Genomic DNA, 26,949 nt, shown 5'->3' on the forward strand with positions numbered 1-26,949 from the left:
CAATGTTGACATCAGTAAACTGCTTGCGGTTGTGAGGCCGGTTGGACGTACTGCCAAAATCTCCAAAACGACATTGGAGCCGGCTTATGGTAGAGAAATTAACATTAAATACTCTGGTGGACATTCCTGCAGTCAGCATGCCAATTTCACACTCCCTCAAAACTTGAGACATTTGTGTTGTGTGACAACTGAACATTTTAGAGTGGCCTTTTATTGTCCCCAGCATAAGGTAATGATCATGTGGTTTAATCAGCTTCTTGATATGCCACACCTGTCAGGTAGATGAATTATCTTGGCAAAGGAAAAATACCCACTAACAGGGATGTAAACTTTTTTCTGTGATCTTTTATTTCAGCTCATGAAAAATGGGACCTACACTTGTTGCGTTTATATTTTTTGGTTCGATGTAATAACAGAACCAAAAGCTTACCTTGACTAGGGAAGAGTTCCCAATGTTGAGTAGGCTAAACAAGCTAACTGCATTCACTGTTCAATTAAACTACTAGCTAGCTGTAGTTTATGCTTTCAGCACTAGATTAACTCTCTGGTCCTTTGATTGGGTGGACAACATGTCAGTTCATGCTGCAAGAGCTCTGATAACTTCCGGAGGATGTCCTCCAACCTTTCATTATTACTGTGTAAATCTATGGAAGGTGGTGAGAACCACAATTCTCCTAGGTTTTGGTATTGAAGTCAATTTACCCAGAGGAGGGAAACTAGATGTCCACCAGCTACACCATGGTGCTACTGTAGATCTTTATTGCGTTTTAATCAATTATTTGGAGGCATGTGAATATATTTAGTATAGTTTTAACGTTTCACTATTTTTCTTTTTCTAAAATTCACTGATGAGGATGGTCCTCCCCTGTGAAGCCTTCACTGATACATACTATATAGATTAAAACCAGGGACTGGAGCTGCCTTACCTTTTCCTACTGCCCATCTGCAGTGAACAGCATCACTATAGAGCAGGGATTCCCAAACTCTGTCCTGCACCCCACCCCCCCGCTGCACGTTTATGACCCTACTCAAATAAAACTTTATTTTTAAAACTACTCAACAATCAGGATTTATTACATCAAACTGTATCAAGGCTGGACAAAATTCAAAACTTTTGATTAGATTTCCAAAACTAAAAAGCCAAGAGATCTGACAGAACAGTCCATGAGAAAGCAGAGAAATTAGCATTCTGTCCAATAAGGCACTAGATTAGAACATACTATGTGACAGAAGCTGTTCTTTGTAAGGCACAACATTCTAGAAGTTCTAAAAAAACACTAGAAGTTCAAACTTCTGTGCAGCTTCTAAAACAAGTTAAGGCTTCAAACAAATACAACTATAATTTGAGAAATTGCCAGATTTTTTTTACCTGAGGGGAAGACAGGCACAGTGAATTAACATAAAGCAGTTATTATTCCTAATTCTGTAGACGCTAGCAAGGAAATAATACAACTCTGGTGATTTGATTTCAGTAGATTAATAATAGCACGGTGTTAGTGATTAACAAATATATTGATCATACACATAGGCTTACTCCCAATTCTTCCAAAGTGTGCACTTGCATACTCCCGCCCATGGATTTAAGAGTTCTGGAAACTCCCTCCAGACAACACTTACATCAATCCCATGCTTTAAGTCCATGATGGCGACTGTACAAGTGCACACTTTGGGAGAAGTGTGGAGAATCAGGACACAAGGCAGACAATAACAATGCTACCAACAGGGCTTAGGTCAATTCCATTTCAATTAAAAAAGTAAACCAAATTCCAATTCAAAATTTTCCTCATTGGAATTTCAGGGTACTTCCTGAATTGCCTGGAATCAGCCCCAACCCTGGTTACCATTCATTCATATTTAAAACAGAACATGTATGGAAAAAGACTTCTCCAAACAGTGGTGCTGCAGCCTGCAGTACCAGGGCTAGTCCAGTAGGTGGTGCTAGCGTACCATGTACTCCTTGCGATGGTTGAGTTTAATCTGGCAAAAGGAGAGAGCGGCAACCAGCACATAGATACCAGCTGCGATGAAACAATTGTATCCAACCTGGTTATAGAGTTTGTAGATGGTGTGGAGAGGATCTTGACTGGGAGAGAGAGAGAGAGAGAGAGAGAGAGGGACAGGGGTCAAGGGGTGAGAAGAGTGGGAAAGGGACACAGATGACAAATTGGAAAAACCGAGACACTAAAAACGCACTGTTGAAGCCCACTACTCCACAAGGAGCTGAAAGTAATAAATCAAGGCAAGTAAATCAAAACACAAAGGAAAATTCTACTCAAACTATATTTTGGTATCCGTTTCATTAGTCCACTGTTGACACAGTCCCAACATGTTTTGCTTGTCAGCAGTCAAGTTTTGGACTTTCAAGAAGCAAAGTGTCTCTTGCCCCATCATGATGATGATGATGCATCGATGCAGCAAGTGACACTTCTTAACTTGGCATGCCAAACATTTTGGCACTGTATCAACAGTGGACTAATAAAATAAAAAAATAATTTGGAGTGGTATATTCCCTTAAAAGAAGCAACAGCATCCAGCCTCCTAGGATCAGTTTTGAGTTTCCTCCCCTAATTAATAAGGATAGGATTGAGGGAGAAAAAGCTGCACCAGAACCATCCTGAACATATACACACACACTACTCTACTGTGTATCCTCACCTATGTTACATTAGAGCCACATGTGTGTCTCTTGAGTGTGACATTTCTGACGCTATTCTTCCACTGTGAGTCAGGTGGCCAGAGACTGACTGTGTGTGTGGACTCACTCATTGTGCATGTCTTCCTCTTTGAAAGGCACATCCTCTATCAGCACTGCAGAGTGGGTGGTGAAGAAAATACCCAACATTGCCTAGAGAGAGAGAGAGACAGAGAGCGATTATTTGTAGGGAGTAAATGACAGTAGTAGTATGTCTTATTTTGCTTGTATCAGCAGTGCAGAGTGCATAATACTAGAACAAATGTGAATGTCATGAGTAGAACAAACACCCTGAAGTGAAACTGCACTTCTCAAATCTAGAGAGTTTGACTACAAGAAGCATATATAGTCAGTGGCTGTAGGATAACACCACAACAAACACCATCAGTACCTGTCTGTCTAGGTCTTAATGAGGCAAACCAAGCGATAGATAGCTATTACAATCCAGCTGTAATGAACGAGCTAGTTAACGTTATGTATACTGAGCTGGGGCTCACACATTGTCATATGCAATGGAAAAAAAACATTACCATACTATCTCGGTTGTCTATCAATAACCGAGTCACTTAACAATCACTGTACACATTCTGATAATAAGCAACTAAAACCACTGTACTATAAGTTACAAGTTATATTACCAGCATTATGACTCCCCAGATGCTGATGACAATACCGCAGGCGGCCAACTTGGGACCGCAAAATAAACACGAAACCATAGTTTAACGACTCAAACGACGACGTAAACTCAAAAGTAGACTTTATCACTACGGGAACTGTCGTAGTTCTCAAGTTAAATAGTAGAAAAAAAGGCACTTGGGCAGCTGTTTGTCGTCTAACCAGTTGTTCCGAGGAGCTCGAGCTCAGTCACCAGTGTGTCAGGTGACTTATGGAAACCGGAAAAACGTTTTTCAATGGATATGTTCAAGAATAAAAAACGTTGCTAAAATTGACAGCGATGATGTTTATGGAAATATGTGTATTTAACTAAGAATATTTTAAAATATTTTAAATTCCACTTATTATTTGTCCGATGAGATAACTACACTGAACAGTTCCAGCGATATGGCCAAGTGCTTAGGGTGTGTTCGTAAATTCACTCCGGAGTCCCTGAATGTACTCTGGGCGTTCGTAAATTCAGAGCGTTTCGCTCTCGGAGTGTTCAGAGCGCACACAGCCTGCATTGCAACCAAGCTAGCTAAACATTAAACTACACTAGCTAGCTACGTTAGTTAGCATCTTTAAACAGTGGAAAATATAAAGTGACTGTAACTGTGCTGCTGGCAACAATTTAATAACGTTTTTTCTGTTGCCGACATTGCATGTTCAACAGCTGTTGCGTGTTCACAAATTCCTCAATTATTCTTCCCTCTGGCACACTCGGACGAGAGTGTTCTGAAATCGGAGTAGATTGCCAGAGTGCATTTACGAACGCACCCTTAATAACTGTGTCGAAATGTAGCTATAAAGTTTTTGAAACCTCACGTAATGTTATTATGTTGCCACTGCTATAAGATAACATGACATTACAATATTTATTTTCCTTTATTCGCTACAATGTTTAAAATGGGATTCAAAAAAATTGAAACATAGTTATGAATTTGGACCAATCGTGAACACATCGCGTGGATTTTGGACCAATCATCGCTTGGAATTTACCAGCGCACGTTAGGACTTCCGTTTGTCTATTGTTGTCGTTTGTGTGTGTGTTATTTATTTAATTGTACGTAAAAATAGCTGATTATTGCACACAAAACACATGGACTGTGTTACTAAAATGTGACGGGTCACTGAAACCATTAGCATATTGTAGACACGAATATCAATATTGTAGGACTCGTCGCGGACGAAGTTGTCCTTTGTTTTGCCAGCCTGCAGTGCAAGCAAGCTAGCTAAACCTGAAACTAAACTAGCATCTCTAAATAGTGTTCTTTCTCGGAAAATCGGAGTCAGTACAGCAACTACAAAAAGCAAAATGACCTCAGCCTCAACGAAGGTAGGTTGGTTTTAGCCCTTGTTATCTAACGTTATATTTGTTATTTAGCTAGATGCTGCAAATCAAATCTAGCTAACGTTCAAAATAGCAAGCTAACGTCGTTAATTTCAATTTGTACCTGTGTAGAACAATAGCTAGATTTATTCCAAAGAGAAACATGTATTTTACTGTCTTTGCTATACCAAGGAAACTCTTTTGAAAATGCATAATTCGTTTTATGATAAGTCAGGCAAGGACGTGGCTGAATTAAAGTTTTGGCAAAGTTGTCCTTTATGCGTGTATATAAGCCACCACATGGTGGCGCTGTCTACATGGTGCAAAAACCCTCAATTATCTGCTCTTAAACATTTAATTCTGCATTAGAACAGTACAAAATACCAAATCTGTAAAACATGAACAAGTCCTATATTGCTATAATATGCCATCAGGCATTGCCTTGCAGTTGTTATACAGTTGGTCACACATACCAGGGTTGGGTTCAATGCCAGTCAATTCAGATAGTAAACCAAATTCCAATTCAAAATGTTCCTCATCCAAAATCATTGAAGAGAATTGGAATTGACGCCAACCCTGATACATACATACTGTACTCCAACCTTAGCTACTGCATCAAAATAAAATAGGAGAGGATAATTCAAAGGTATTAGTGTTTTTGAGTTGTTTTCTGGGTTCATGTCACAGGTTGGAGAGATCTTCTCAGCAGCAGGAGCAGCTTTCACTAAGCTGGGTGAGCTGACCATGCAGCTGCATCCCGTGGCTGACTCCAGCCCTGCAGGGTGAGGGGAACACACGCCGTAGGGTTGGGCCGATATAGGATTCAACTGAATATCGTGATATTTGACATTGACAATATATTGTGAAGTGCAAGACTATACTCTATTTGAACTTTACAACTCAAAACTGTGGTTTTATAAGTTAGTATGTTGAAAATGAATTAAGTCATATTTGTTCGCCATATGAAGATCATATATTGAGAATGCAACTATAATGTTATAATTGTAGTCGTAATCATTTAGTCATTAGCGGCGCAGAATTATTATATCGGCTATCGCAATATTTGGAATAGCATATCGTAGAAGAGGTCTCCCCAAATATCACCCAACCCTAACACACACCAAGTTGCATGTAGATAAAGAACTGTATCGATTGGCCTATGTAGCATTCCATGTCTCTATTCTACATTATAAGCCTGTCTACTGACCACGACTTGGTTATTTTTGGGCTTGTGTCACTGGTAGTAGACTCTGATTCATTTGCTGTGCTCTGTGGAATATTCATGCCAAGAAAAACACAGAGGAAACACTGCTACGTCATTACCACGAAGCACATGACACCCTCTCTTAGTCACTGGGCGGTGGAGGTGATCCTCTCAGTCTGAGGGGTTCTGAATGACCATGAGGAAATAGAGCATTAATTGCTGATCACCTACTGAGTGTTACCACTGTGAAATGGCTAGCTAGTTAGCGACTGGGTGTTACCACTATGAAATGGCTAGTTAGTGACTGGGTGTTCCCGCTGTGAAATGGCTAGCTAGTTAGCGACTGGGTGTTACCACTGTGAAATGGCTGGCTAGTTAGCGACTGGGCATTGCCACTGTGAAATGGCTAGCTAGTTAGCGACTGGGTGTTACCACTGTGAAATGGCTAGTTAGTGACTGGGTGTTCCCGCTGTGAAATGGCTAGCTAGTTAGCGACTGGGTGTTACCACTGTGAAATGGCTGGCTAGTTAGCGACTGGGTGTTACCACTGTGAAATGGCTAGCTAGTTAGCGACTGGGTGTTACCACTGTGAAATGGCTAGCTAGTTAGCGACTGGGTGTTACCACTGTGAAATGGCTAGCTAGTTAGCGACTGGGTGTTACCACTGTGAAATGGCTGGCTAGTTAGCGACTGGGTGTTACCACTGTGAAATGGCTGGCTATTTAGCGACTGGGCATTGCCACTGTGAAATGGCTAGTTAGTGACTGGGTGTTCCCGCTGTGAAATGGCTAGCTAGTTAGCGACTGGGTGTTACCACTGTGAAATGGCTAGTTAGTGACTGGGTGTTACCACTGTGAAATGGCTGGCTAGTTAGCGACTGGGCATTGCCACTGTGAAATGGCTAGTTAGTGACTGGGTGTTCCCGCTGTGAAATGGCTAGCTAGTTAGCGACTGGGTGTTACCACTGTGAAATGGCTAGTTAGTGACTGTGTGTTCCCGCTGTGAAATGGCTAGCTAGTTAGCGACTGGGTGTTACCACTGTGAAATGGCTGGCTAGTTAGCGACTGGGCATTGCCACTGTGAAATGGCTAGTTAGTGACTGGGTGTTCCCGCTGTGAAATGGCTAGCTAGTTAGCGACTGGGTGTTACCACTGTGAAATGGCTGGCTAGTTAGCGGTGGTGACGTCACTTGCTCTGAGACCTTGAAGTAGTTGTTTCCCTTAGGTAACAATACTTCGTAGGTGACTGTTGTCGATGTGTTCAGACGTTGGGGCAAAGAGAGAAATGGAAGCAACAGTGTTCGGTGAGCAGAATGACTGATCTATAATCATAATGGGTAGTTATTTAGGATGCAAGGTGATTTGTAGATCAGGGTTTCTGCAATCTGTGCAATCCAACTGCAATGTAGCTTAGTGGATCTGAAACACGCCCTGTGTGTCATTACAGAGCTAAGTGGACGGACACTGAGATTGAGCAGCTGAGATCGGCCGTGGTGAGATTTGGTGATGACCTGAACTCTCTCAGCTCTGTCATCAAGGAGCGTACCGTGTAAGGACACACTCTCCCTCGTCTTTCCCCTTTCTCTCCCTGTCTTCTCATTCCTAATGGCCTCTTATCAAGTTTCAAGTTCTATTTGTCTATAGTAAAATGCTTAACTTGCAAGCTCTAGCCAACAGTGCAGTAATATCAAAGTAGTATAACAAATAATACAACAAAATAGATCTAATAAAGAAGCATGTCTCTCTACGTGTCATTTATTCTCTTTCTCCTTCACCCGGTCTCGCTGACTTACCTTGTATCTCTTTCTCTCATTGAACACTTCACATCTAAGTGGTGTCCAGTCAGATCTTTTAAGAGGTAGCTAGCTCCAAAGCTAAGACGATAGATAGACTATCAGTGACACAGGCCCTGATGAGATAAACCATCACTAGAAGATCATCCGTTGTACTGTCTGTCTACTAGTGCTAAAGATCTGTGTCAAATTATGATGGTTTCCTTTTTTCTTAAGTGTTTGATGACAGGTTACTGTTTGAATCCCCACCACCACCGCTAACCTCCCACCTTGTTTCTCCTCATCAGGGCTCAGATTAAAACCACAGTCAAGAGGAAGCTATATGACGAGAGTGGGATGCCCATCTCCACCGACTCCCCAAAGAAGACCGTGAAGAAGACCGCTGTCACCATGGCCACCACGGCAACTCCAACTGTCATCGCTGTGCCAACTGCTCAGGTCATCTTGCCGGCAGGTCTCCAGGGCAACGTGACCGTGGCTCCTCCCGCTATGAAGAAACAGAAGACCTCAGGTGAGTGGAGATGGATGGATGAAGGAATCATTCAGCTTTGTAGTTATATTCATCTTGGCGATGCTTTTTATTCACACTCCACACTGAAATCTACTTAGGGCACTTAATGAAGACATGAAGTGTGGGAACATCCATTTATTGCCATTTTATCAAAGTGTCATAATGATGTATTGTTTTTCAACAAAATGTCCATATCATATTTTCGAGGTTTTTACATTTAGCTAACCATCCCGTCCTCTCTTCCTGCCTGTGTGTTATAACGTGTTCCAGCAGACGTGACCCTGAGTGCTCTGAATGACTCTGATGTGAACTCTGACTTGGAGGGACTGGGAGAGGGATCCAACTCCAAGAAACTAAACTTCGATCAGGGTGAGAGACACAACGGCCTTCTTACTACTAGGAATGCACCTATATGTTAATTTTGGCCGATACCGATATCTGATAATTTCCTTGCCAAAAAACCCTGATATCGATATTAAAACTGTAAGCGGCCTTTGAAGCATTCTAGTACAGTTAAATAGTTAACACACACACAGACGCAGCGGTCTAAGGCACTGCATCTCAGTGCAAGAGGCGTATCTACAGTCCCTGGTTCGAATCCAGGCTGTATCTCATCCGGCCGTGATTGGGAGTCCCATAGGGCGGCGCACAATTGGCCCAGCGTCATCTGGGTTTGGCCGGGGTAGGCCGTCATTGTAAATAGGAATTTGTTCGTAACTGACTTGCCTAGTTAAATAAAGGTTACACACACACACACCACATTGACCAAAATGTTATTTTGTTGGCATTTATATATGTCCCCATTACCAGTAAAACATAATCAAAACCTATTTCTTTCACTTACTTGCTGTGTTGTTTCGTTGTTTATTTGTTCAGTCGTTTCATTCAACCAGGATTTCATCATACATGTCAAGCAGTGAAGTTTCAGCTCTGTCTGTCCGTGGCCTCTTCCTCGGTGCCCACTGTCACTGTGTCCATTTCCATCTTGTCCAGCTGTGTATGTAACATTTCATGTAAACCCTGTTTCTTGTCTGCATTGAAGTAGCGGTCCTTGTACCTAGCATCTAGCATGGTGGTGACATAGTAAAGAGGCTCAGAGAGAATGCCTGTTAAAGAAGTAGCTGTCCTTGTACCTGGCATCTAGCATGGTGGTGACACAGTAAAGAGGCTCAGAGTGAATGCCTGTTAAAGAAGTAGCTGTCCTTGTACCTGGCATCTAGCATGGTGGTGACACAGTAAAGAGGCTCAGAGTGAATGCCTGTTAAAGAAGTAGCGGTCCTTGTACCTGGCATCTAGCATGGTGGTGACAGTAAAGAGGCTCAGAGAGAATGCCAGTTAAAGAAGTAGCTGTCCTTGTACCTAGCATGGAGCATGGTGGTGACACAGTAAAGAGGCTCAGAGAGAATGCCAGTTAAAGAAGTAGCTGTCCTTGTACCTAGCATGGAGCATGGTGGTGACACAGTAAAGAGGCAGAGAGAATGCCAGTTAAAGAGAATGCCTGTTAAAGAAGTAGCTGTCCTTGTACCTAGCATGGAGCATGGTGGTGACACAGTAAAGAGGCTCAGAGAGAATGCCTGTTAAAGAAGTAGCTGTCCTTGTACCTAGCATGGAGCATGGTGGTGACACAGTAAAGAGGCTCAGAGAGAATGCCAGTTAAAGAAGTAGCGGTCCTTGTACCTAGCATGGAGCATGGTGGTGACACAGTAAAGAGGCTCAGAGAGAATGCCAGTTAAAGAAGTAGCTGTCCTTGTACCTAGCATGGAGCATGGTGGTGACACAGTAAAGAGGCTCAGAGAGAATGCCAGTTAAAGAAGTAGCTGTCCTTGTACCTAGCATGGAGCATGGTGGTGACACAGTAAAGAGGCTCAGAGAGAATGCCAGTTAAAGAAGTAGCGGTCCTTGTACCTAGCATGGAGCATGGTGGTGACACAGTAAAGAGGCTCAGAGAGAATGCCAGTTAAAGAAGTAGCGGTCCTTGTACCTAGCATGGAGCATGGTGGTGACACAGTAAAGAGGCTCAGAGAGAATGCCTGTTAAAGAAGTAGCGGTCCTTGTACCTAGCATGGAGCATGGTGGTGACACAGTAAAGAGGCTCAGAGAGAAGGCCTGTTAAAGAAGTAGCGGTCCTTGTACCTAGCATGGAGCATGGTGGTGACACAGTAAAGAGGCTCAGAGAGAAGGCCACTGAATCACTTGTTCACAGCCTCCAGTACTTCTGTAAGTTTTAACCCCACGGTCTGTGTGGGCAGTTTGTTGAGTGTTTCAATGCCATGACAGAGGGTATCATGTGTGCTGCAGACGCAGTTGATGAGCTTATTTCTCCAGTCAGTTGTTTGAATGAAGCTAGCTAGTGTGTTCATGTTTCAAACATGTTCTCAAATACCATTTGAAATGGCAGCAGCGGTTTTGAGAAGAAGCAGCACATTCTTGAGCATGCAATATGCTACATTGTAATTACTTCGCCACCATGGCCTATTTATTTCCTTAACTTACCTCATTTGCACTCACTGTATATAGACTTTTTGTTTTCTTTTGTTCTACTGTATTATTGACTGTATGTTTTGTTTATTTCATGTGTAACTGTGTTGTTGTATGTGACAAACTGCTTTGCTTTATCTTGGCCAGGTCACAGTTGCAAATGAGAACTTGTTCTCAACTAGCCTACCTGGTTAAATAAAGGTGTTCTCAACTAGCCTCCCTGGTTAAATAAAGGTGAGGGGGGGGGATGCCGACCCGCTGTGCAGACTCAGCATGCTTATGGGGCTGACATCGCTGGTCCAAATGTCAGTCGTGACGCCCATAGCAAGTAGCTCATGGATGTGTTTCAACAATACTGTGAAACTTCGGTAAGGCAACATCTGAAAATAGCGCACTTGGTAGTGTGTACCGGTGCTCGACCAGACGGCGAAAGCCAACATCCACGACGGCGAACAGTGGATTGTCAAAGGCAATGAATTCCGTTATCTTGGTGTTAATGGATTTCACCTTTGAGTCGTCTCGCTGAAATGTTCTTACTCTTTCAAATGACTGCTGGACTTCAACTTGTCTAGTTGTTGTAAGTGTAGCACTTAGTATTCTTCTGCTTTTTGTTCTGTGTAGAGCTGTATTTTGTGTGGCGTCATTACATCATCTACTTATGTTATATAGGTATACACATCAGCTTTGACATCGGTGTTAAACTAGACAGAGATCGGGTCGATGCCGATGTTGGCTTTTTTAGCTAATATCGTCCGATTCCGATATGCTCACCGATATATCGTGCATCCCTAGTTACTACTATTCACTACTGCTGATCGTGATAATGCACAGCCTTTGCTATTGACTGATTGAGGGGAACCCAAGAATTAGGCTATTGTTCATCAAGATCAACCTATTTGGCCGGGGTAGGCCGCCATTGTAAATAAGAATTTGTTCTTAACTGACTTGCCTAGTTGAATAAAGGTTAAAAAATGGTGTGTGTATCTGAAAACTGTAGGGCAATTCTACGGTAAAGGAATTGTGCGGAGACTCCTGAATTTTCACTTAAAATGTATGCCAAAGAAAAAAACATTGATTTTCGAAGTTTAACAAACCATTACAACTCTACGAGCAATGACTTGAGCATTTTACAAACACACATTTTACTGAAAGAACTGCGCAGATGCAACGTTTGGTAACAGAAAATCTCCCTCATTATGCGACCACGTTTTCCAAAAACTCAGTTAAATATCTGCTCTGAATTAAGATTCAACAAAATAATGGAGCGTCAGCGATGACGCATTGACTTTGAAAAATAATCTTTTAGTTATTGAACTACAGTAAGTGAAGTGGGTTTACACCCAGTTACAGAATTTCATTATGGTTCACTGATCTGTACTAGACAGAAATGCATAATTATGGATATGAATGTCATTGTTTTCATGGTGTTGTATCCTAAATAGGTATATAAATATGCAATATCCTCCTTTGAATAACTTGGGATTATTCTAGACACTGGCTATTATTTTAATGAGCAAACAAGACCAAATTTGGTTGGTCCAGACCAAATCTGAACAATCATGTCTTTGGTAGTGTACTCAACTATACTGTACTGTCCAAACTTGTGAACCCAACTGTAGTTTGTGACTATGATTTCCCCATTGTAGCTAGTTAGTGATTTGGTATTGGCATAAAGTTTTAATCACTTAATTCATAAACAAAATGTAATATCAGCAAGAACACGTTTTGATATGTCTACCCATTCTTGTTACTTATGTGAACTTTCATAAAATATATATGGGCTTAGATATACTGAACTAAAATATAAACACGCAACAATCAACGATTTTACAGAGTTACAGTTCATATAAGGAAATCAGTCAATTGAAATGAATTCATTAGGCCCTAAACTATGGATTTCACATGACTGGGCAAGGGTGCAGCCACAGGTGGGCCTGGGAGGGCATAGGCCAATCAGAATGAGTTTTTTTCCCCCGCAAAAAAAGTGCTTTATTTCAGAAATAAATACTCCTTGGTTTCATCAGCTGTCGGGGTGGCTTGACTCAGAAGCCGGATGTGGAGGTCCTGGGCTGGCATGGTTACACATGGTCTGCGGTTGAGGCCGGTTGGACGTACTGCCAAATTCTCTAAAACGGCATTGGTAGAGAAATGAACATTACATTCTCTGGCAATAGCTCTGGTGGACATTCCTGCAGTCAACATGCTAATTGCAGGCTCCCTTAAAACTTGAGACATCTGTGGCATTGGGTTGTGTAACAAAACTGCACATTTTAGTGGCCTTTTCCTCCCAGCACAAGGTGCACCTGTGTAATGACCATGCTGTTTAATCAGCTTCTTGATATGCCACACCTGTCAGATGGATGGATTATCTTGGCAAAAGGAGAAATGCTCACTAAAAGGGATGTAAGAAAAATTGTGCACAACATTTTTAGAGAAGCTTTTTGTGCATGTAAGATTTCTGGGATCTTTTATTGCAGCACATGAAACATGGGACCAACACTTTACATGTTGTGTATATATTTTTGTTCGGTGTTTTTGGTAACGGAGTTAAAGCACAAGGCAATGTTTCTTAAACTTATAGAAGGCAGAACATTTTCTCAAATGAAAATGTTATGTTGGCAGGAGTCTGTACTTCAACATTGTTTTGATATATTTTTCTGGAAGATGTTTAAGACCCCTTTTCCATCTGTTTGACCATAAAACAAAGCCTTGGCTTAATTCAAATTTTGGGGATGGAAAATGGTTGAATGTATATATGCTGTAATTTCCCCAAAAAAGAGATCCTTAGTTTTCATTTAACATGTTCCTTTTCACATATTGCAGAAACTATACTGTATAACAGAGTTTCTGGGGGAAAGGTAAATTCTATGATCTTCCACTATTTTTCAACTAAAGTGTTTCTTCCCCCTGTTGTTGTTTTTCTCTCCAGACAACCTGAACCTCGATTCCGGCCTCATCATGAACTCAAGTGACCTGCCGCTCCTCTCTCGTTGACCTCTCACCATTCGACCTTCAGACGACCTCTTGGCTCCATTCCAAATGGCACCCTGTTTCCTACATAGTGTACTAGTTTTGACCAGATCCCCATGTACCCTGGTCAAATGCAGTGCACTTAATAGGGTGCCATTTGAGCAGCCCAGGCATCTCTTCTATGAACAACAGCTGAGATCCTTCAGAAGATTTGCTTTGGCAGATCTCTATGGTTGTGTCTAAAAAGGATCCCTATTTAGTGCACTGCTTTTGGCCAGGGCCTACGATGCTATTGCTCTGGCAAAATAATTATTTCAGACACAAATTTCTCTTGCATGAGGAATGTGTTGGTGGATGTAAATAGTGTTATTTTCTTTCATACTTAGTTTTTTTTGTACCATGCAAAAAGCCACTGTGCGGTGAGTCTAGGGTCCAGGCCGATACGAGTGACCAAGGCCTGTAGTGTGTCAATTGCCACTCTTGGTTTATGGCTATACATGAATTATGATGTTGGTACCTATCGTCAAAAATATTCCTTTATCTAGGCAGCCCTGCGACAATTGTAAACGGTTGTATACTTATGCAATAAGGCCTGGTATATGGCCAATACACCAAGGATAAGGGTTGTTCTTACGCATGATGCAATGCGGAGTGTCTGGCTACAGCCCTTAGCTGGCCATATCACAAACCCCAGAAGAGCCTTACTGCTATTATAAACTGGTTACCAATGTAATTAGAGCAGTAAAAATACATAGTCACCCCTGTGGTATATGGTCTGATATACCATGGCTTTCAGCCAATCAGAATTCAGGGCTCAAACCAGTTTATAATGGATCATTGAGTTATTCATGAAATCCACCACTAAAAAGACAACTGTTTGAAAATCCTACTGGATAATGTCACTATGAACTCAGAATTGTATCAAGGCATAGGAATTGGTTACAAATTCAGAGTTTAGTGTACAGTATTTTCCATTCTATGAAACACTGTGGCAAAGAACATTGATCAAAACATGACCCACCTTCATCCTTCAGTTTCCCCCCCGAAAACATTTGTCCCTGCCTGTTTCGTATAGAGACCTCTCTAAAGACAGTGATGATGAAATTACTTGTGACTTGCTGAATTATGGTGAATAAAAGTTGAATTTAATACAACTAATGTAGTTGGCAGTAATTTATCAGGAGTTTTTATTAAAATAAAATGCTTTACAATTGAAGATACTGGTGGACACAGTAAAAGGGTTGTGAAACCCCATTTACACTACCACACAATAGCCCCCATTTTTCCCCCCAAAAGCTATGAATCAAATTAAACACCAACCCTCAAAAATGAGAGATAGCCACAACATAAAATAGTCCACTATGATGCCACTAACGCAGCGTATGCTGATAAAAATTCACTACTGAGTAAAAGAATAGTGGTACAGTACAGAATATGAACACAGCAATTGATGCCATTCCAGGCTGATGGCTGGATAAAGATGTATTGTAGACAAGTGTGCGTCTAGCGTTAGCAGCACAAGCCATACTGGCAGCCCAGAGACAGGCTAGCTACCAGTAATGATGTGCTGCTAACGCCAGACACACTGGAGACGGCAGCTAGCTACCAGTAATGTTGTGCTGCTAACACCAGACACACTGGAGAGAGGAAGAGAGACCAGCAGGCAGACCAAGGGAGAGTCCAAGAGCCAGGCCAACAGAGACGGATAGACCTCTCTTTGGAGCCAGAGACACTAAAGACCGAAGAGACCAGCCAAGTCGACTGTGTCAGACTGGAGAGGAAGAGAGTAGAGACCATCCGACCACCTGGCCTTAGTTTGTAGCGAGACGCCACCAGGCAGGTCGACAGGCCTCAGTCTCCAGACAAATTGAGGAGAGACCAGTAGCCAGGCCAACCAGCAGGACTACCAGGCCCCTTTGTCATTAGGAGTGTCAGACTGGGAGGGATCAACACTGAATCATGGTCTTTATAATTAGATAAATGTAACAATGGAGTGTGACTTGATTCATTCCTAGAGTAGAAATAACTGGAACATTGTCTTTCCTTTGAGTAATATCGGATTATAAAAGGTCACACTGACAATCACAAAGTTGTGTTTAGATACATAAAAGTATTTTTTCCAATGAGAGGAACAACCATGTCATGCTGAAAAGCTAGCAACAAACTGAATGCCAGTGTAAAAAGGGGCAAAACACATGACATTGAGATAACAGTAAAACTGTCATGCTGACAACGTTACAGATTATACAAACACCACTGACATCAACTGCCAGTGCAGATAAGGGGGTCCTGCTTAGGAATGCAACATTGATCTGTCAGAATGTGAATTGCAGAACTCTTCTTTTGGAATGGGCGTGATTCCAAGGGCTCCCAGTGACAGCACATCATGATTTGGAGTTGCTTTTATATGCCTGCAAAACATGATGTGCTGCTAGAGGGTACCCAGGAGAGAGAGAGAGACAGAGAGCGAGAGACAGAGAGACAGAGAGAGGGGATTCTCCATGGTATGGAGCTGTGGAGATAAAAACAACTGATAAATTACATAACATTGACAAGATTCCCACTCATAGTTCAGTACAAGCTTATTCTAGAACTTTCTTTAAATTACACAGAACAGAACCAAGATATTACATATAGGCCTGTAACATAGTTTAAAGATATGTCATTTTTACACTTGTGGCAAATTGCTTCTAGAGTTATATCAAAGAAACAGGAGTTGTGCTTTCGTCAATAAAAAAAATAAAGAGCAAAGAGAGTGATTTTATGATTTTCTTGGCAAATGCAATACCGAGTAAATTCAATGTAATTGATAGGAATTTAAATTATAATAATACAAATGTATTTACATAACTTCAATTATTTGAGACCACAAAATGGACGGTGGGAAAGTGGACAAAATGGTGGATGAAGAAGACACTTTCTGAACAGTTCACTAACTACACCAAAGGTGCTCACATTCATCTATTCACATTTTATCAGAATGTAAAGAAACCTAGACCGTAAAAATATACTTTAAAAAAAACAACATTTTGTATAATATTTCATCCTTACCATTTTTGCCTGTTTTACCCTTTTCTCTAGGTTTTACAGAGATTGTGTACTGAAAAGACTGCTACAAGCAACAGAAAAATACAAATACAAGCCAACAGGACCACATCCCCATACATCAATAATCATTATGAAATCATCAGAATTATTTTTAGTTGCAACAATAAAGAAGATCACGTTAACCCTACCTTTGCCTAGAACATAGTCCAACATATTTACCCCCACCACCCCCTCACCGAAACAATAACATTATGTACTGCAGACTGCCAAACAGATTCACAAAAATAATGTGTTGAAATTAACACATTTAACTCGATAAGTAGAATCATAGCTAAAACGTGTGCCAAGCAGTGCCTATTCTAAATAAGAGAGCACCTGAAGAGACAGTGATTCTCATCAAGACAAGCTCCCCACCGTCTATCCCAATAGTACAAACAGGAATAGGAATTTGAACATGTCTATTTAAAAAAAAATATATATATATATAGATATTTGAGAAAACAGAAAAAGGGCCTGATCATAGAAATTACAGACACCACAATGAAACCGGATTGAAAATGTTCCTGGAATACCCTGTGCAGCAAAGACCAATGGAACGTGGTAGGGCCTCGTTGGACCTCACTGTCTTCAAGACAAGATCATCTTCAAATATGAGTAGACTGTGCATGTGTGTGAGTAAATGTGTGTGTGTGTGTGGACGGAAAGGAGGGGGTGAGGAAAAGAAGGGAGAAAAGAGAAGTGAAAAGTAGGGAGGCCAAGGGCGAAGAGGGAAACTGTCCCCACAGGTGTGAGCTTGACAATGAAATTGACTAGCAGCGATGCACCTGAGCTCCAACGAACGTAGCAACCACAAGACACACACCTCAGAGAGAGGGAGGGAGAGGGGGTGAAAGTCAGAGGGCAGAGGATGCACGGCAGGCCTCTCTGACTGTGTGGCTACAAGGGGACAGTTCTTGGCTTTAGGAGTTGAAATAGAACTGATGTGGCCCTCGAATCAGGCTAATCAAACACACAATTGAAAATACATTTGAGACAAGTCAAACATGCACTACAGTATGGTGTTATCAAGACACGGAAGGGTCACTTGGCAGTTTAAACAGAACTGATGTGTCCCTCAGATATGGCTAAGCTAACACGATTCCAGTTTAAGAATACAGATAAGAGACAACCAATTCATACATTTGTTTTGTTGTTTTATCTAGACACATATCTGGAATCCGTTTTGTGATCTGTTGAAAAAAAGTCAGAGAGACAACCTAGGAACAGTAATTAGCCAATGAAGCTAATTACTGAAATATGGAAAAATCTCTAAAAGCTACAAAAAGTATTACCTAAGTAGTGCTGGATTTTTAAAAATTGTAATTGTAGTGATAGTCGTTGTATTAAGTAAGAAAAATATTTGTTTTTTAGGAAGGGGGAGGTAGAAAAACATATTGCACACACCCTGTGGTGTACTTAAACTTTACACTTAGAAAAGTTGGATTTCCAAGGCATAAAGTATACCGAAATGAAACTTTTCACAGAGATACTATTGATATGAATTCATTTTAACCAAATTAAACACTAATTAGCCATACTTTTAGACTTTAAAACAAAATCACAATTTTAACCCTACAATGTGGAAGAGAGAAAACTACTTCAAGGTCAAATAGCAAGCATTTGTCCTAGTAGGGCCAGAGACTAAAACCAACACAGTATTAATTAATTGCAGCCTAATTCACAACTTTCATGCAATTAGACATTCAAAACCATGTAAAGAGCAGAAGGGTATAAACTACTAGCTTATTTGAGGCTAGTGCCACACGACCACATTCATAGTATTATTGAAATCAGAAAAAGTAGGCTTATTAGACGACATTTAAACAAGCCAGTGATCAGAATGCAGTCATCAAGCATCCGTTTCTGTCTCTCCCTATGGCCAGATATGTCCTTACTCTTTTTGAATGAGCCTAAAGAACAGGGGAGAGAGAGGAGGACTGACAGAGAACAAACGAGAACGAGCAGGGTAGAAGGAAAGAAAGAGAGAGAGAGAGGGCAGGGGAGAGAGAGATGTACAGGGTAGTAGAAAGAACACATTTTTCAGTCTCTCCCTCTCTGGCCTATGCTTGTCACTCTACATTCAAACCAAAGACCATTTAAAAATACCTGAAACAGAGAGAGGGAAAGAAGAGAAGGAGAAAAAGGATTCACTTACCTCGGGGGAATGGTTGGGAGCCAATAACAATCTGAACACCACCTTCAAATTCAATCCAGTTCACACCTTGTGTGTTAGCAGACTATTTCTCCTTATATTAATGCACCTCTTCAAAATGTCCTAAAGGCCAATTGTTCTCTACACACACACACACACACACACACACACACACACACACACACACACACACACACACACACACACACACACACACACACACACACACAAGTAGCTTCAACTAAAACTTCACTAATAACACTGACTCTAAACAGAAAAAAATAACATTTAGATTCTTAAAGGAAATGTGTATCACTTGGGGAATAACCCAACCTAAAATAATAATAATATATACAAAAATAAAGTAAAATAAGCCTTATAATTGGGGGGCTTCCCTTTCTAATTGGGGACACTTCCTGAACCAAGTCCTAGAATTTTTCCCCAAAACCTTTGGTTCTTTTACACCCCCCACCCCACCCCACCCCATATATCTCCCCTGTAAAAAACGAGGTCTTCTGACCTCAAATGGGACTTCTTGGATAAATAAAAGTTTAATTTAAAAATGAAATGCCCCCGTACTACACCCAAACCATAGTCCCACTTACCCTCCCGCCCCCCCTCTTCACCCCCACCGGGCCCCAGGGCAGGCTCCTGTGCTGTGCAGTCCCTCTCGGCTCTACGCTGAAGCTAGTGAGGAGGCTTGGGAACTTAGTAGGCATAAAAAGGCAAGGGGAGCTGTTACTCTTTTTCCCTCGGCATCACTTTCTACAATAAAAATTGTCATTTTCGGAGCCGCCAAAAAATCAGAAAAAAAATCTGGGGGTTGACGAGGTACCGGGGGAGACCGGTGTGAAATTTGGGGGTCGTGGAGTGAAGCGTCCGGCTGGAAAAAATTAATTAGCGAGGGTAAGTTTTTGTCTAGTCTGGGCTGCACTAGTGCAAGCTGCAGACGCCACTCGCTTCGGTTTCTTGACGTCTTGCCAAGACTTTCACTCTGCCAACGAAGGGAGAAAGAGAGAGGGAGGGAGAGAGAAGGGAGGGGGTGACAAGAGGGAACAGGCTAGACTGCGGAAAAGCACAGAGAGAGAGGGAAATAAAAATTAAGGAAAGTGTTGTTGCGCGTTTGTGTGTTATTTTGCCACAGCGACAATGCTGAGTTTCTCAGCAAAAAGTCATTAAAAAAGTAATAAGCCACAAACCACAAATGAACGTCCCCGAGCTGAACAATAAAAACAATTGAGATACGACTACTTTCCAAGATTGGCCCAAGTCCCATTTCGCATTTGACAGAAAAGAAAAGGACGAGCGAGCGAGTGAAAAGAAGAGGAGAAAAATAAAACAAATATTTAAAATTGCAATCTGAGTCTCACAGACCTTTGAGGTGTCCGGCATTGTCGATAGAACAGAAAAGCAGCATTGAAATAATTTGACTAGGTTCAGTGAGGAGTGGAAGGAAGAGAGCAAGCACACAACGTGGAGAAAATCTAGTACTGGATCTACAGATAGTTTTACCGAGGACAGAGGGCCTCAAATGCACACACACACACACACACACACGAGTGCACGTACAAACACGCGCGCACACACAATACGAAAATAAAAAGACAAAGGCCTAGAATGCCAGAATAATAAATAGAATGTTGAAACTTCACACACAATTCTGAGATTCTGACTCCAAAGTAAAACATATCATAGTTGACTTGGCAGAATCCAAATACTTCTGAATAGGCACTGTCTGGTTATTCTGGTAGCTGTTGGTAACCGGGACCAGTACAAAAGCTTAATCATTACATTCTAGATTTTTTTTATGCCACAGCATTCAACTGGCAAGCACAAATGAATCCAGTAACAGACAATCATTATTAGCCTACTGGTATATGCCATGTGGTGTGAGCTAAGAAGACAGTCAATATATCCAACCTCAGAACCTCAACCTATCAATGAAATATCAAGTCTAAAATCTTACCCTCAGCAAGCCAAGCACACAACCCAAATCAACTCCGTTGTGAAAATAGCTTCAGATAATATACACACAAACCTCACAAAATGCACCGTGACGCAGAAGCTTCAGAAAAAGACTCTACAACTAGCCAGTCAGTCACCTGGGAAGAACTTAGCCATACAAATGTGGCCCATGATACAGCAATGCTCTGTGTCTTACTGTCTGACATCCGTTACTCAAAATTAGGCCATGTTAAAATAAGAGATATATTTCACTCCATATAAGGAATGTTGTATGCATTTAATCAACCTCCATTTGAAAGAACACCTGTTTCATAGCAGTGCCATATGATAGCCTGAATATATTGTGGTTCTGTAGAAGTCAAAAGTCTGAGCTGAGTCAAATTGTATATTTCTTGTCTATTTTTGTAGGGCTTGTGCTAAAATGGCACACACACACATACACAATGCACTAGAATAGAAGACACTAGTGGACGTTTTAGCAATAGTATACAGAAATCTGAACCTCAAACTAATAGTGACCAGACACTATATCATACTTTATATACACAGTTTAGATTAAAAGGTTAGGGTGTGGTATTCAGTCAAATCCGTGACATATTGTTTAGTACTGTAATGCCTTTTCAAAACCAAGGCAACTGTACACTATATTATTTTATTTTGGATTCATAGACATGCATACGTTTTCCTTGACCAGAAAATACATGCAAAGTAGATGAATGATTTGCTCCACGAAATATGAATCTAGAATGCAGTTGAATGAATGGGACTATTTGAAGTTATGAAAAGGACCAAAGGAAACAATATATTTGTATTGTACAAGTACAGTACGTGGCATCGCCCGTGACGCAGTTACAAACGCACGCACCTAGAAGATTCGATATGGAGGTCTCTGTTTCTAACTAGGATCAATTCAATAATCCCTATTCAATCTATCCTGTGCATTATTCTAAATATTTCATGAAACAAATGCAACTAAATGTATCTCTATTAACCAACAAATTCACATCTTGAGAATGTGAAATGATGCACCGACTAAAACATTTACGGTTTAAATCTAAAACTTGACGCTTGAACGGTATCATTTATCAGAGGGAAATCTTAGCTAAAAGTAAGCAGGTGGCAACATAGCAACGGCCAAAGAGACAGACAGGCAACTATCGTCAGCACACTTTACAGGGAACTAGATGGCTACTTAGTATCATTTGCACATCAAAGAAAGTAACAATGTTGCAAGCTAATTCAAACTACGGGAGCACTGATCTGTTAGCCAGTCGGCCAATGCAACCTTGTAAAAACGTTAGGTAACATTTTATGACAGCTATATCCATATATTATGTTTAGTGTTTATATGGCACAGTACGGGGGTTGGGTCGAGAAGAAAAATGCTGATTCAGATCATGTCTTTGCGATTCGTTTTCCACTTGCCCTCCCACCCCACATTTGATCGTTTATACTACACATTTAATTAATTTGAACGATGTACTCAACCCTTTGTAACATTTTGTAATTGAATGCAGTTTCTTTTGATTATGTTCTAGTTCAGCACATATTTCATTTGAACATACGGGGGGGGTGGAGTAGATTCTCGAGAGGGGTGTCATGAGCGGATTTTGGGGAGGGGTCCGTGAACCAAACCTTTGGTACTCTAAAACGTGGGTGTGACAGCGAGGTAGTCAAAATCTGTTCTGGAAATAAAATCATTATCCGTAACTTTTAATAAACTTATTTTAGCAACTACATAGACTGGCTTGCTTCCTCTGACAATGTAAAAAATAAAAAAAATATTCGTTTGCAATTCGCCTCAATCTAGTTTCGGTGTCAAACTAAAGATTTCAACATCAACTAAACGTGGCTGTCCCACCATAGTCATATTAACATAGTAATAGACGAATTGCTAGTCACCCTTGCTAGCTACAGTATATTTAGATTGAAATACTAGGTTACAATTATTGTTGAAATCTATATTTCATGGCTAACGAACATAAACTACAGTTAGCTTTTGTTTATTTTTAGTTAGTTACTAAACTATTACTAACAGTGCAGCTATCTAGCCTGCTAAAATGCGTACCTTGAGAAAATACATCCCCGTCCGATGAAGAAACGATCATTCTTGCAACAACAAAAAAACATAACCGTTTTAAATGCAATTCAAAAAATATAAATTAATTCGTTAAATATGTTTTTCTACCCAGACATTCATTCTCTTGCAGAAGAAGTTTGAAAATGGCGCCAATGCAGTGCATCGGCAGCTCTACACACACTGGTGACACCGAGAAAAAGGGGAAAAAAATGTATATAAATGTGAACGGTCAAATTATATTTTTTTACAAAATGAATGAGGTGTGTAATCGTCGGCCTAATCCATATTGCTATTCATTTTTGCTTAAAATTGCTCCTATGATTTAATTTAATTTTTTTTGTTCAATTGTAATAACCGTCAAAGCTTGTTCTAGTCGTAATGCAGCACGGGAAATGACATAATCGGTTTTGTTTTGAATTTCCAAACCGGGAAAGGGTGAAATGGGAGGATTTGTCGCCCCCTCTAGCATGAGTTCATCAATGCATTTGTTCAGCAACGTATGCCTATGAATTTCACTTCTCAACCGGGCCAGAATATAGGCCTTGAGCTGTAGAGCAGGACCTGAGAAGACCGGGACACTACCACTCAACACACCCTGTAACTTTTCTGAAGTCAAATCTCGTACCCCCAAGTACTTCTCTGCAGCTGCTACCACAACATCTATTTTCTGTGACTTACGCTGACTTACTTAGGGGTTGTGACCATTGGGGATCAAGGGGATAGTCAGTCAACAACATATGAAATTACAGAAGGAAACAGTGTGTTTTTTTTTTTTAAATATGGTCTCTAGATTGTAGAACGTAGATAATTAGATCATTGTTTTAAATGGATCTCTATGTATTTCTTGTTATAAATATGTGACTTGGGTCTTTGGCTGCTCTCTACCCAGCATTGATGTTGTCTGATATGTATGAACTGTAAAACAATATATATATATTCTATAATGTAAAACCCATTCCATGTTAAGTCAAGTATATATGAACTGTAATATCTTTCCTGCTAAAATAAAGTATTATGAAAAATACACACACATACAGTGGGGCAAAAAAGTATTTAGTCAGCCACCAATTGTCCAAGTTCTCCCACTTCAAAAGATGAGAGAGGCCTGTTATTTTCATCATAGGTACACTTCAACTATGACAGAAAAGATGAGAAGAAAAAAAATCCAGAAAATCACATTGTAGGATTTTTTAATGAATTTATTTGCAAATTATGGTGGAAAATAAGTATTTGGTCACCTACAAACAAGCAAGATTTCTGGCTCTCACAGACCTGTAACTTCTTCTTTAAGAGGCTCCTCTGTCCTCCACTCGTTACCTGTATTAATGGCACCTGTTTGAACTTGTTATTAAATCAAATTTATTTATATAGCCCTTCGTACATCAGCTGATATCTCAAAGTGCTGTACAGTAACCCAGCCTAAAACCCCAAACAGCAAGCAATGCAGGTGTAGAAGCACGGTGGCTAGGAAAAACTCCCTAGAAAGGACAAAACCTAGGAAGAAACCTAGAGAGGAACCAGGCTATGTGGGGTGGCCAGTCCTCTTCTGGCTGTGCCGGGTGGAGATTATAACAGAACATGGCCAAGATGTTCAAATGTTCATAAATGTTCATAAATAATAATAATCACAGGCAGAACACTTGAAACTGGAGCAGCAGCACGGCCAGGTGGACAGCAAGGAGTCATCATGTCAGGTAGTCCTGAGGCATGGTCCTAGGGCTCAGGTCCTCCGAGAGAGAGAAAGAGAGAGAGAGAATTAGAGAGAGCATACTTAAATTCACACAGGACACCGGATAGGACAGGAGAAGTACTCCAGATATAACAAACTGACCCTGGCCCCCCGACACATAAACTACTGCAGCATACTACTGGAGGCTGAGACAGGAGGGGTTATCAGTATAAAAGACACCTGTCCACAACCTCAAACAGTCACACTCCAAACTCCACTATGGCCAAGACCAAAGAGCTGTCAAAGGACACCAGAAACAAAATTGTAGACCTGCACCAGGCTGGGAAGACTGAATCTGCAATAGGTAAGCAGCTTGGTTTGAAGAAATCACAAGAACGGTGAGCCAAAATCCCAGAACCACACGGGGGGACCTAGTGAATGACCTGCAGAGAGCTGGGACCAAAGTAACAAAGCCTACCATCAGTAACACACTACGCCGCCAGGGACTCAAATCCTGTAGTGCCAGACGTGTCCCCCTGCTTAAGCCAGTACATGTCCAGTCCCGTCTGAAGTTTGCTAGAGAGCATTTGGATGATCCAGAAGAAGATTGGGAGAATGGCATATGGTCAGATGAAACCAAAATATAACTTTTTGGTAAAAACTCAACTCATCGTGTTTGGAGGACAAAGAATGCTGAGTTGCATCCAAAGAACACCATACCTACTGTGAAGCATGGGGGTGGAAACATCATGCATCAATGGGACCAGGACGACTGATCCGTGTAAAGGAAAGAATGGGGCCATGTCTCGTGAGATTTTGAGTGAAAACCTCCTTCCATCAGCAAGGGCATTGAAGTAACTGTAATTTTTTATCATAGGTACACTTCAACTGTGAGAGACGGAATCTAAAACAAAAATCCAGAAAATCACATTGTATGATTTTTAAGTAATTAATTAGCATTTTATTATCAGAAAAGCTGAACTCAATATTTGGTACAGAAACCTTTGTTTGCAATTCCAGAGATCCACCTGCACTGAAAGTAAAGGGGCTGAATAATTTTGCACGCCCAATTTTTCAGTTTTTGATTTGTTAAAAAAGTTTGAAATATCCAATAAATGTCGTTCCACTTCATGATTGTGTCCCACTTGTTGTTGATTCTTCACAAAAAAATACAGTTTTATATCTTTATGTTTGAAGCCTGAAATGTGGCAAAAGGTCGCAAAGTTCAAGGGGGCCGAATACTTTCGCAAGGCACTGTATATATATATATAAACAGTTGAAGTCTGAAGTTTACATACACATATACTGTAAACTCAGTTTTTCAAAATTCCTGACATTTAATCCTGTCTTGGTCAGTTAATTCCCTGTCTTGGTCAGTTAGGATCACAACTTTATTTTAAGATTGTGAAATGTCAGAATAATAGAAGAGAGAATGATTTATTTCAGCTTTTATTTCTTTCATCACATTCCCAGTGGGTCAGAAGTTTACATACGCTCAATTAGTATTTGGTAGCATTGCCATTCCTCCTGACAGAGCTGGTGTAAGGTTTGTAGGCCTCCTTGCCCGCACACGCTTCAGTTCTGCCCACAAGTTTTCTATAGGATTGAGGTCAGGGCTTTGTGATGGCCACCCCAATACCTTGACTTTGTTGTCCTCAAGCCATTTTGACACAACTTTGGAAGTATGCTTGGAAGTATGCATTGTCCATTTGGAAGACCCATTTGCGACCAAGCTTTAACTTCCTGATTGTTGTCTTGATTGCTGCTTCAATATATCCACATCATTTTCCTACCTCATGATGCCATCTATTTTGTGAAGTGCACCAGTCCCCCCCACAACATGATGGGGGCTTGCAAGCCTCCCCCATTTTTCTCCAAACATAACGGTTCTATTTTTGTTTCATCAGACCAGAGGACATTTCTCCAAGAAGTACGATCTTTGTCCCCATGTGCAGTTGCAAATCGTAGTCTGGCTTTTTTATGGTGGTTTTGGAGCAGTGGCTTCTTCCTTGCTGAGTGGCCTTTCAGGTTATGTCGATATAGGACTCGTTTTACTGTGGATATAGATACTTTTGCACCTGTTTCCTCCAGCATCTTCACAACGTCCTTTGCTGTTGTTCTGGGATTGATTTGCACTTTTCGCACCAAAGTACGTTCATCTCTAAGAGACAGAACGCGTCTCCTTCCTGAGCGGTATGACGGCTGCATGGTCCCATGGTGTTTATATTTGTGTACTATTGTTTGTACAGACGAACGTGGTACCTTCAGGCATTTGGAAATTGCTCCCAAGAATGAACCAGACTTGTGGAGGTCTACAATTTTTTCTGAGGTATTGCCTGATTTTGATATTCCCATGATGTCA

General features: G+C 41.0%; 2 protein-coding genes across 5 annotated transcripts; one reads left to right on the forward strand and one right to left on the reverse strand.

Annotated features, from left to right (window-relative positions):
* Positions 1 to 1,053: 1,053 nt before the first annotated feature.
* rnaseka (ribonuclease, RNase K a) lies at positions 1,054 to 3,586 on the reverse strand. Its single transcript, XM_024434406.2, has 3 exons — positions 3,331 to 3,586; positions 2,763 to 2,845; positions 1,054 to 2,083 (listed from the first exon to the last, which is right to left on the reverse strand). Exons 1-3 carry the CDS (start codon positions 3,406 to 3,408, stop codon positions 1,939 to 1,941), a joined length of 306 nt encoding a protein of 101 aa, XP_024290174.1. The 5' UTR covers positions 3,409 to 3,586; the 3' UTR covers positions 1,054 to 1,938.
* Positions 3,587 to 4,322: 736 nt separating this feature from the next.
* On the forward strand, positions 4,323 to 14,788 carry LOC112260958 (chromatin complexes subunit BAP18-like). 4 transcript variants are annotated; one of them, XM_042328161.1, is made up of 6 exons: positions 4,326 to 4,685; positions 5,367 to 5,461; positions 7,330 to 7,431; positions 7,963 to 8,186; positions 8,457 to 8,555; positions 13,594 to 14,788. In XM_042328161.1, the coding sequence occupies exons 1-6, from the start codon at positions 4,665 to 4,667 to the stop codon at positions 13,656 to 13,658; spliced, it is 606 nt and encodes a 201-aa protein (XP_042184095.1). In that variant the 5' UTR covers positions 4,326 to 4,664; the 3' UTR covers positions 13,659 to 14,788. The 4 variants fall into 4 exon arrangements, with proteins under 4 accessions (XP_042184097.1, XP_042184095.1, XP_042184098.1 ...); XM_042328162.1 differs by having other exon boundaries at positions 4,329 to 4,685; positions 8,460 to 8,555; XM_042328163.1 differs by lacking the exon at positions 7,330 to 7,431 and having other exon boundaries at positions 4,323 to 4,685.
* Positions 14,789 to 26,949: the final 12,161 nt, after the last annotated feature.

Source organism: Oncorhynchus tshawytscha, linkage group LG10 (genome assembly GCF_018296145.1).
Source record: "Oncorhynchus tshawytscha isolate Ot180627B linkage group LG10, Otsh_v2.0, whole genome shotgun sequence".
In the NCBI taxonomy this organism is placed as follows: domain Eukaryota; kingdom Metazoa; phylum Chordata; class Actinopteri; order Salmoniformes; family Salmonidae; genus Oncorhynchus; species Oncorhynchus tshawytscha.

Bases quoted from the DNA above. Each gene is read 5' to 3' on its own strand.
- rnaseka (XM_024434406.2), bottom strand. From the start codon at position 3,408: ATGGTTTCGTGTTTATTTTGCGGTCCCAAGTTGGCCGCCTGCGGTATT. The intron at 2,846-3,330 runs GTAATATAACTT...CTCTCTCTCTAG, and splicing joins TCTGGGGAGTCATAATGCTG to GCAATGTTGGGTATTTTCTT. The intron at 2,084-2,762 runs GTGAGTCCACAC...TCTCTCTCCCAG, and splicing joins GAGGAAGACATGCACAATGA to TCAAGATCCTCTCCACACCA.
- LOC112260958 (XM_042328161.1), top strand. From the start codon at position 4,665: ATGACCTCAGCCTCAACGAAG. The intron at 8,187-8,456 runs GTGAGTGGAGAT...AACGTGTTCCAG, and splicing joins GAAGAAACAGAAGACCTCAG to CAGACGTGACCCTGAGTGCT. The intron at 8,556-13,593 runs GTGAGAGACACA...TTTTCTCTCCAG, and splicing joins GAAACTAAACTTCGATCAGG to ACAACCTGAACCTCGATTCC.